At 33.8% G+C, this 10,949-nt stretch overlaps 1 protein-coding gene across 1 annotated transcript; it reads right to left on the bottom strand.

The window, feature by feature from the left end:
- Positions 1-5,256: 5,256 nt before the first annotated feature.
- On the bottom strand, positions 5,257-8,391 carry ELO3 (radical SAM domain-containing protein / GCN5-related N-acetyltransferase (GNAT) family protein). The gene is made up of 7 exons (XM_079033641.1): positions 7,806-8,391; positions 7,133-7,202; positions 6,856-7,028; positions 6,214-6,775; positions 5,981-6,085; positions 5,749-5,901; positions 5,257-5,616 (listed from the first exon to the last, which is right to left on the bottom strand). The coding sequence occupies exons 1-7, from the start codon at positions 8,276-8,278 to the stop codon at positions 5,458-5,460; spliced, it is 1,695 nt and encodes a 564-aa protein (XP_078889767.1). The 5' UTR covers positions 8,279-8,391; the 3' UTR covers positions 5,257-5,457.
- Positions 8,392-10,949: the final 2,558 nt, after the last annotated feature.

Consider the following 10,949-nt stretch of genomic DNA (forward strand, 5'->3'; position numbering starts at 1 on the left):
ATCATTAGGATTCAATATATAAGCTTAGCATTCATCCTAAATTGATTATAGCAAATGTAGTATAGAGGTTAGGGAAGCCCACAACACGCCTTCTTAATCAAAATCAATGATTCAAGTGAAGCAATTGAACCCGAGAAAGTTGATTAGCCTTAAGAATGAAGGAATCCCCAATTCTTGGAGGATGTCAATGCTTATACATCCATATAGGAGTCATGATTCATAAGCTAGAGATGATTTCTACCATTATAAAGCCCTTGTTCTAAGTAAATTCAATGATTCAATGCTAAACCAAAGAAATAAACCAACAATTGTTCATTCAAGTACCAAGCTCATGATCAAATTATTAAACAAGCATAAGAAATATGAATTAGAATCATAAACAAAAGATAAATGACAATCAAGCATGAATCCTTCAAAACCCACAAATATCCAAGGGTTTTAGCCAAGTCAACCAAAATAAAGAGATTAGTCACTCATGGCAACAAGATAACAATCACAAAAGTGTTTTTGCATCAAGAAACTAACAATTACTAAAAGGATGAGAAGAATGTAGATCAAGCTCTCAAAAATCGCCTCCAAGGTGCTCCAATGGTGGAAAAATCAAAGTGTAGCTGCCAAACCTACCCCCCCCCCCCCCCAAGGTAAAATGGTGAGCAAAATAACCAAAGTGCCCCAAAGTGTGCAGTTGCGCGGGTACCCTCGCAAGTTTGCATGACTGAGACCTACACCCTCGGAAATGGTGTTGAAACGCTATTGGCTCTTTTTCTCCACTACTCAAGATTCCTTTGGTCCCCTCCATACCTCACATGATTCAAATTTGGCCAATCATCTTCAAGCTTCAAATGGAGAGTCCATGCCCAATAATAAGAGTCCATGACTCATCTTCACAAGCCCACTTCATCCAATTATTCAACATTTTAAGCCATGTTCCTCTTTGATGGATCTAAAAAGCCTAATAATGTCTCGAAAGCCCACCAAGCCCATCTTCAAGCCAAACCGCAACCGCATCGAGACTCAAGATGCCTGCAAAACATCTCATGCAAAATAGAAAGTACTCAATACAATCCAAGATAAATTATGAGATAGAATATACAATGTAATACTAATAAAAATGTCATATATGAAATTCTCCTTATATATATAGACACACACACACACACTAGATGTGTGCCCGAGCAAAGCAGCGGTGATAAATAGCTTTTTGGACGAATAGTTTTCTTACAGGAAAATAATTATTAGATTTTGTTATTAATTATTATGTAATAAAAGATTACCACTTTTAATTCAAGGATTTATGCTTAGAACTTATATTTATATTGTATGTATATACATTTGATGTAAATTAATTATTATCGTTATCTAGTTTAAGAAATATAAATTAACTTATATCGATGAATTTAATATTTTAAAATTGTTATTTTGCTCCAAATTAATTTTTTAATAATTTTCCTTAATTCAAGGCTTCAAAATTTTGGCAAATATTAATGGTTTTGTTATGCATAATTGAATTGTATAAAAAACTTTGTATCTTATACCTCTTAAAATCCAAGATACGATTAATATGATTTATATATAGTATAAGATATAAGATATAAGATATATAGAAAACCTTAAAAAATATTTAACTTCATCTCTGATTACAAAAAGATCAATATTTAATATATTTGAAATATCTTTTTGTGTTTAAATGAGATGTTGATGATTACAAAAAGGTCAAAAGTTAATATATATTTTGCTTACATTTTCTTTCATGATCAAACGATTAAGAAAAATATTTTTTTGGCAAAATGAGTTTTTATCTTTTATTTTAAACAAAAAATTCATAAAAAGTTATTTCAAATGACGAATACACTATTCAAACTCACGGATGTCTAGTTTAATTGAGGTGAAAAAAATAATTGGTCGAAAAAATTTGATTATTAGTTCGGAATGTCAATAAATGGCAGACCTTAGTGGAGTCCGGAGGGTCCCGGGCTACTGCTCCGATTCCGACACGTAGTATAAAAAATTTATGTTTTTTTATGTTTTTTCTATTAGGTGCACCGGTTTAAAATACATGGGTCAATACTAATTTAGATTTTTTCGGAAAAAAAAAAATTTAATGTTGCCCCTAGTAAAACGTTATGCGTCAGCCACTGTCAATAATACCTCCTAAAACAAATATAATATAATATTCTTTAATACCAAAGATCACACTTATTTTAAAAATCTTAAATCAGTGTCTTATAATTATTCACGAGATTTCACATTTTGAAAACAATCTACTAGAGCATCATTGTTTTTTTTTGAACGGGAAAATGTTTTATAAAAAAGCCACAACTAAAAAGTAGCTAGAAGGGCAAGAAAAAGGGAGAACAAAAAAGTTTTAAGAAGAAAGGAAAGAAAGCAGAAACATTAACAGATAAGGATGAGAGGGTGATTGAATAAATCCACAGAATTACATACATATAAGGAACTTCTTTGCTTAATCCATATGTATACTAATGATTGGATGGTGTATGCAACCTTCGTTGGTGGAATACTACGTAGTTTCTTGAACAACCTGTCATTCCTGACTTTCTAAATCCACCAGAGTATACCATAGCAGATACACGTCAAGATCTTCCTTTTCTTTAGAGAGTGACCCCAATTGGTTGCATAGTTTATGATGTACCCTACTGTATTAAAATCGAATATTACTATCAAACCCAACTTTTTTCTTAAATTTGTTAGGACAATATTTAATTTCTCTTTTTGTTATTACTATGGTTTTTGGCTTTCTTTATTTCTCTAACGTTTTCTCTTCTCAACTTCCATATTATACTTTAATAAAATCGAATATGAACCAAAAACTGAGAAAACAAAATATCTAAATTGAAACAACAATGGTTTGCTTTTTATATATCAAAGAGGAGGGAAAAAAAAGTGAACTGAACTACATAAAACAAGCATTGGTTTTGTATAAAGTTTCAGGGCAAAATACAAATCTAGCAATAATTGTTATTTACTTATCAAATAATAGCCAAAAAAAAAAAAACTATTAGCCAAAAATAGCCTACAAAAGAGTAGTCAACCTATAAGTGACTACGGTCAACAGCAGTTGACTATGGTCAATGGGCGTTGACTACTCTTTTGTGGTAATTCATCTATTGTTTCGCCAATTCGTCTACTGTTTAGTGTTTTATATAATAAAAATTCATTTCTAAGATACAAAACCGTAGGTTTTTTAAAACCGTAGGTTTTTTAAAACCTACGATTTCCTCTCGTTTTAGCTACGGTTTCCCAAACCGTAGCCTACGGTTTTGGAAAAAAAAATACGTTTTTTTTTTAAGTCTACTGTTTTGAATTCTCAAAAAAATTTAATAAAATAATTGTTGAAATAATTATACATCTTATAAACACTCTTTTTAATACTCTATATCACAAAATAAATAAATAAATAAATAAAACCGTAGCTTTTTTGACAAAACAGTAGATTAAACCCCAAAACAGTAGACTTAAAAAAAAAAAAAAAAAAAAAAAAAAAAAAAAAAAAAAACGGATTTTTTAACCAAAAACGTTGGCTACGGTTTGGAAAATTGTAGCTAAAACGATAGGAAACCGTAGGTTTTAAAAAACCTACGGTTTTGCATCTTAGAAATGAAAAAAAAAATTATAAAAAACATGAAACAATAGACGAATTGGCGAAACAGTAGATGAATATAGAAACCTACGGTTTAATGGGTTATATTTTGACATTTACTAATTTTTGGCTAAAAATTCCTAATAACTTCCTTAATTTGGCTAGATTAGTAATTGCACCAAAGTTTAATCGATTAGGTATGTTAAATTTAAATTAATTAACATGTATTTACGACTATGTTCATATCATAAATACTCTTGTAGAATTATAGACAACATTGAAGTTGAACTCGCAATACTTAATAATAATGGTAAAACATTTGACACATACGAGTAGACTTAACAACACATATTTAAGATTCTGATGCCTGTTGTGAAAATGTTTAATTACGAAATTATGTTATCCACGATGGCATTCATCCACATCCACACGAATCTTGGTCTCTAAATATGTGATTGCTTTGTTAGGATGAAATAAAACTCACTTATGTGAAATCTGCTAACTTTCTCGTTCAACAAAATGGAATCAAATATATGATGTTATTGGTTTAATTATTAATGCAACATAAGTCGTGCCTGAACAGTGTCAATTGACCATGACTGGCTAATGTAATTAAGAGGATTCAAACTAAATCTAGCTAAGAAATATGAAATGTCAATAACTTTGTATGCAGCCAGCCAGCCCCTACTACTTTTGTTGTTTGTTTGTTTTGGTCGGACAATGAAGTTGATGAGCATGTTCTTGTGAACCCTGGCCTGGTGAAAATGTTGGTTATCGTATTAAATTTAGTAGGTAGGTGCCATTAATGTTTCAAAGCCATTGACCCAAACATGTTGATGCCTCCCTTTCCCTCGTATATTGAATATAAGAAGAAAAGGTTAAAAGCTTGACCAACTTGAACATTAAATTTTTTTCCCTGACAAATGATGAAGGTAAAGACGAATTCCTTCCTTCCGACAATACGCACTCACTTACACAACACTTTCGCAGAGTACCAGATTTGACTAAAAATGCGGCACTCAAACTAATAAGAGGGTATCATATACATAAGAAGTCAAGTTACTCCAAACGGAGGATATAATATAAATGCGTATGAATGATTAAATGGTTTTGTAGACTGAAGTTTGTACTTCACTGTCATCTGGCGTTCACACTTAAACAAGTTCCACTCCCACATGCTTGGTATTTGGTATGATAGATTAAATCCTTTTTGGTTAATAGCATTAACGGGTATATAATGGGAAAGGATGATTATATATATATATATATATATATATATATTATATATATATATATATATATATATATATATATATATACTTTATTTGTGAAACATTTGCATGATAATTCATTTGATTGTAAAAAATATATAATGATGGCTTTAGTTTTTGTTACAATAAACATGTTTTGTGAAAATTTTGCATCTAAAATGATTTGAGAGATTTAAATGAGTAGGATTATGGGTAAACTAAGGTAGGTACTTTTTGGCCTGGTTTACAAATAGGACAAGATGGATGTCACTCAATCTAAATAGTCTGAAAATGTACAAGTCTTGATAGACCACCAGACCAAATGACACAATCATAAACAGTTAACAGTGTATGTCATGTCATCTGTATACCATTTTCCAGTCTACAAGTTAATGCAAGTTGTAGTGGTGATTTTCAAACAGTTTTAAGAAACTCAATTCATCAGACATAACTAATAACTACTAGTTGAGTTGCTATGCCAAAAGCTTAGACGGTTTTGCTTTGCAAAGTGGATTACAAAAAAAACAAAAATAATAAGGGTAAACTTGCAATATACATACAGGCAAACAAGAAATAGGTTGAATGCAGCTACAAAACTGTGGGTAGTTATAGAAGGTGTTTCATCATATAAGGACCTTGAAGCTCATAACCCAGTTTCCTATAGTAATGGCGTGTCCCAACACCTGAGATAACAGCTATTTTTGTGGACCTGTGTTCCTTACGAGCAATCCGTTCTGCCTCTTCCATAAGCAGTGTGCCATACCCCTGACCATATCCAAATTCCAAACACAAAATTCATATTATATTATATTATATAACATCTTTTTATGAAACCTATACATATGATTATTAAAAAGAAAAAAAAATCATGTAGATTATTAGTCAGAGCAGTAGTACCTGATGTTGCAGTTTATCAGCATCACGTCCATGAACAGGAACAGCAGTTCCATAAACATGGAGCTCACGGACAATTGAGCATTTTCCAACAAGTTCTGGGCATGTAACGTTCTTCCCACATCTTCGTAACCGCAGTAATCCAACCAGAATATCCTACACATCAAACATGGAATTTAAATAAAAAAATTTTACAAAAATATAACTCACTTAATTGAATTTAAGTCAATCTTACCTGTTGTGTGTCTTCATATGAAAGAAAAGTTTCCCATCCTTCATTGGCAGTATAATCTCGCCGAACAAGTTGAACCTCATCTGGCCTTATCTTATGGTGGATATCCTACATATAATTAAAATACATAAGAAAATTATTAATATATATATATATATATATATATATATATATATATATATATAGCAACATATATTATAGTAAGAATAGCAGAAGTTGAAACAAATACAGCTTACTTGAATCCCAGCTTCACGTGTTCTAACATCCCTACATTTCAAACCTAAATCATCCATACGAGCCAAAGCTAGCTCTCTTAGGTTTCCTTTTTCAACCCCAGAAGTAACCAAAGGCATTGGAATATCTCTCTGAACTCTATAAACACGCGTCCATGGAGGAACCATGGACAAAATCCGAGCTACAATGTCCACAAGCTGTTCTGGAGGGTAATTCCTATACCTACCAGTCTTCCAAAGCTCATAAAGACCAGTCCCACGAATCACAAGTGTTGGATAAATCTTAAGCCCATCAGCTCTAAAACAAGGACTCTCAAAAAACTCCTTGAAACTTTCCATATCCCTCTCAACCCCAACATTTGGAAGATCAGGCATCATATGAGCAACCACCTTAAAACCTGCATCTTTTGCCAGAGAGAAGCAATCAGCTACAGCTGCTACTGTGTGCCCTCTATTTGTGTCACGAGCAACATCTTCATATGTGCTTTGGACTCCGATTTCCAAACGTGTGCATCCATAAGAAAGCATTTGCCGCAAGTGGGGCCCAAGACAATAATCTGGCCTCCTAAAACAGTTAGAAAAACATCCTTGTTAATAGCACAAAACAAAAGATACTAAAAAGATAAGAAATTCGATGTAACTCACGTTTCAATGGTCATCCCGATACATTTTGTTGCACCATGTTCAGAATAAGCAACAGCTTCTTCAACGTTTGCAGAAGTGTGCCCTGATAAAGCATCATGAAGATTCCTTATGAAGTAGTCTCGATATTCAGCAGGTAATGACATGAAAGTGCCACCCATCAAGATGAATTCCACCTGGAAGATCAACCCAATTGGTAAATTTCCATCAACAATATTCACTCAATAATTCTTCAGTGAAACCATGAAACTTCTGTATGTAAAATGAAATTGTGTTAAACCTTATCTACACTGTGACCCAGGCGCTTCAGTTGGTCAATCCTGCTCCTGGCTTGGACATACGGGTTATATCTGGAAACATAAATCAATAAATGTCTAGCTTCAAACAAAGAAAGTTCTATGTGTGAAGAGTATATACTTGATATGTGTATACATACTCTTTAGACAATACTTTGGGTAACTATAAGTTATAATATTAATTCATGTTAGATTTGCAGCCATTAAAACCCAAGGCAGACTAGCTTACAATATCTGGAAACATAAATCAGCAAATGTCTAGCTTCAAACAAAGAAAGTTCTTCTATGTGTGAAGTGTATATACTTGATATGTTTATGCATACTCTTTAGAAAATACTTTGGGTATCTATAAAAGTTTTGATATTACTTCATGTTAGATTTGCAGCCATTAAAATTTAAAACCCAAGGCAGACTAACTTACAATCACGAGGATGGATAACCTATAGTTTCCCCGTGTGCAACTAAGTGACTAACTAGATCCTAGAGTTTCAATCGTATTCTGATTTCTGCAGCAAAGTGACAAATACAAGTGCATAGGTAGTGTATAGCATCTTATATATGTAGATGCTGCAAACTATAACAACACAGGAATACAAACAGAATAAGCGTACGCTAATTTCAGATGAGATCAGTCGGAATCGGTAAATGGAAACTTACCTAGCACGAATGGCTCGCATGCTAGTCGGCTCGTATCCAGTATAAGACTGCGTGCTATACTCAAAATCCGAATCAGGACCACCGGGACAATATACACATATATTCCCGGTTGTGGCTATATGCGGACACCGATGCGGCTTAGACATGACAGCCACAACGGCAATTCCGGAGGCCGTCCGGACCGGCTTTGCTCGGAGCTTCGGTAGCAGAGCCTCACGCTCGGAATCAGGGAGCGCGGCGATCATTTCAACGAGCTTGGGAGCACGTGATAATCCGTACTTGCGGCATGCGGCGGATTTTAGGGCATTAAGGTCGACCTTTTCGCCGTTACGAGATAGCTCTACCATGTTATTTACGATCTCGGCTATGGCTCTAACTCTTGATTCTTCCTCGGAGAGTCCCTGGGATATTACGCCACCGCGGCCTGGCCGCGGAAGCTTTCTCGTGTCGACTGCGACCATCGCCGTCGCCATATCAGAGTGGGGGAAAGAGTTACAGAAGGCGCAGATGGTCAAGTCTTGAGGGTTTTGACTAGAGGTGTTGAGAAAACCGAATATTACTTATTTTGGTTTATTAATTTGGATCAGATATTTCACCCACCCGATGGGAACCCTATTTAACCCATCCCCTCCGATTTGATATCACCAAATACCCGATTTATTGGTTATTAATCGACGCAGATGGCATGAGTCACAAAAGCAAACCATAATACATAACCGCATGCCTATGGTCGGTTTTAAAAACCACAAAAGCTTAGTGGGCCAATGGCTTAGATTTGTTTCGTTGTAGGAACCAGGTGTCATTATATCTTTTTGTTATATTCGGTTAAAAAGACATTTCTATTTTTTTTTAGACAAAAAGACATTTCTATTTTTTTTAGACATTCTATTTTATTTTTAAGGTTATTTTTATCAGTTGAATCAGCATAGTTTTTTGAAAAAAATAAATTATAAATAATTTATCATAGATTGACTTTTAATAAAAATATTGATAGGATGTCAATTTAACAACACCCTTTTGCTAGGTAGAGAGTTTTTTGCACGACCACTCTTGAGTCTTGAGTTGTTGAAAAATGGTTTGCCCTTCATGTGGTTTCCCCCATGTGGTTTCCCCCATTTCGAGCCTACAGGGGAAAGGAAAGGGCTCACTTTGGCAATGATGTTAAGCACTTTGCATGGAGTTGCATCATAAACCTTTCTCATGTCTCCTTTGAGTCGAGATCATGGATTTGAATTTAAGTCAATACGTCGGTAAACCATATCCTCTCTAATAAATAAATAAATTCTCTCTAATAAATTAAGTTTTTTTTACCACTTGTCATTTTCTCATTATCTTTGACACATGTTATTTTTTATATTTTTTAATAAATGTTTTTTCCATGTGTCATTTTTTTTATTTTTAATCTTTTCTTAATTAGCAAATCATATTTACACATCAATTAATGATTGTCTTAATTAAAAATAGTTAATAAATTAAAATATTACATTATTACTACTCATATATTGTATTTAATATGTTTCTTTTTAAATTACAATTCTAAAATTTCAATTTTAAATAAATTTTTGTTTAACCTTCATATTTAATGTTTGGTTTTATCCAACCCGTATAACATACGGGTCTCACAACTAGTTTCTAATTTAGAAGAATGGAAGTGCTACCGGAAGGTGCCTTAGTCCCACTGTAAAAAATTATAAAACACAAACAATTCAATATTAATCATGAACCTTGCTATTTTTCTCAAAATAAATAAATAAATAAAACTATGGGAATTCGCTAAAAGATTACTCAATGAGCCAATTAAAGTGAAAACATAAACCAAAACCACTAAAATATCCAAGAACAAGAAACATGTCATCATAATCATTGTCCAACAAACTTAGTTTCCTCATCAGTAAAAAAAAAATCTTTTTCACAAAAAAATAAGATCCCTTTGCTGAGTTGTTTGTCATTGTGCTCCAATTTCACAAAAAAATCTTGAGTTGTATAACCAGCATCAAGCACTACAAAAAGGCAAAAAGGTATAAGGTAATATTTACTAAAATGTATCAAACTTATCAAATTGAATGGTAGTTGTTGAGATGTTGATTCTGATGAAAGCCTACCTTTTAGAGCAAAAATATACATTGATAAATTGAGGTTAGTTTGGGATTACAAATAGAGCAAAAGCTTAGTATCAAAGTCAGATTACAGTTGTGGTTGTTTGTTTAGACATTTCATCAAACACTTGGGGCACAAACAAATGTATGTGTTCTAGAAAGTGTATCTATCTCAAAATCAAACAACAAACAAGGAGCACATGGACCTAATTTCAAGAAGTGTAGGAATAATCTGTAAAATTGGCATGCTAAATGTATGTGTTATAGAAAGGTATTTCTTTACATGTATCTTTATTCCCATTATGGAGAAGTAGACTTGTTTGAGAATAAAAATCAGGGCAAGCAACGGATCATCATGGAAGGAAATAAAAAAAATCAGGGCAAATTAAAGTAAATCGAAATTAGAATCCTAGAATGGAGAAAACGATGAGACCTTTGAAAATCGCATGTGAATCAGCTAAAGATTCGATGGGAACAAGAATCAACCACCCAAACCCTTTCTCTTTCTTCTCATTACTCCGCTGGCGAGGCTAAGCTGGCGCGCCCCTTGGCGCATAGCAGGGGGCGGTGTTTGGCGAGGGTGGCGAGTCTCCTAGTGACGCCCACTCCCAGTAGTCTTATAAAAATGCAATGTATTTAAGTTTGAAAAAAAATCTAATATGCTAGGAGTGTTACCACTCACCATAAAATGCTAAGAATTAGGTGCTAAGAGCATGTGGTATGGGTCACCACAACGCCGTTAAGGCTGATGTGGTAGCCCATAACAGCGTGGTCAAAAACACCCCCCCCCCTTTCTTGTTGCATCTTGTTGTGTTGCTTCTTGTTGTCTCAATGACAAGAAGAAACGAGATCATTTATTGGCTAACAAACTATCTCTCTCCTCTTAAAGGGTGTTATAACACCATGAACACTACCCCCTCTTCTTGTTGTTTCTTGTTGCTTCTTGTTATAACACCACCAAAACGGACCCATACCTAATAGTCTAAGGCCCCGTTTGATACGCATCTTTCCAGGTCCAAACAGATCTTTCTGGCTGGATGGACCGGAA

Source organism: Lactuca serriola, chromosome 1 (genome assembly GCF_051521515.1).
Source record: "Lactuca serriola cultivar US96UC23 chromosome 1, Lser_US96UC23_V15, whole genome shotgun sequence".
Classification (NCBI taxonomy): domain Eukaryota; kingdom Viridiplantae; phylum Streptophyta; class Magnoliopsida; order Asterales; family Asteraceae; genus Lactuca; species Lactuca serriola.

Excerpts from the sequence above, each read along its gene's own strand:
- ELO3 (XM_079033641.1), bottom strand. The coding sequence starts at position 8,278 with ATGGCGACGGCGATGGTCGCAGTCGACACGAGAAAGCTTCCGCGGCCA. Across the intron at positions 6,776-6,855 it reads ATCGGGATGACCATTGAAAC|GAGGCCAGATTATTGTCTTG; the intron begins GTGAGTTACATC and ends TAACTGTTTTAG. Across the intron at positions 6,086-6,213 it reads CACGTGAAGCTGGGATTCAA|GATATCCACCATAAGATAAG; the intron begins GTAAGCTGTATT and ends AATTATATGTAG.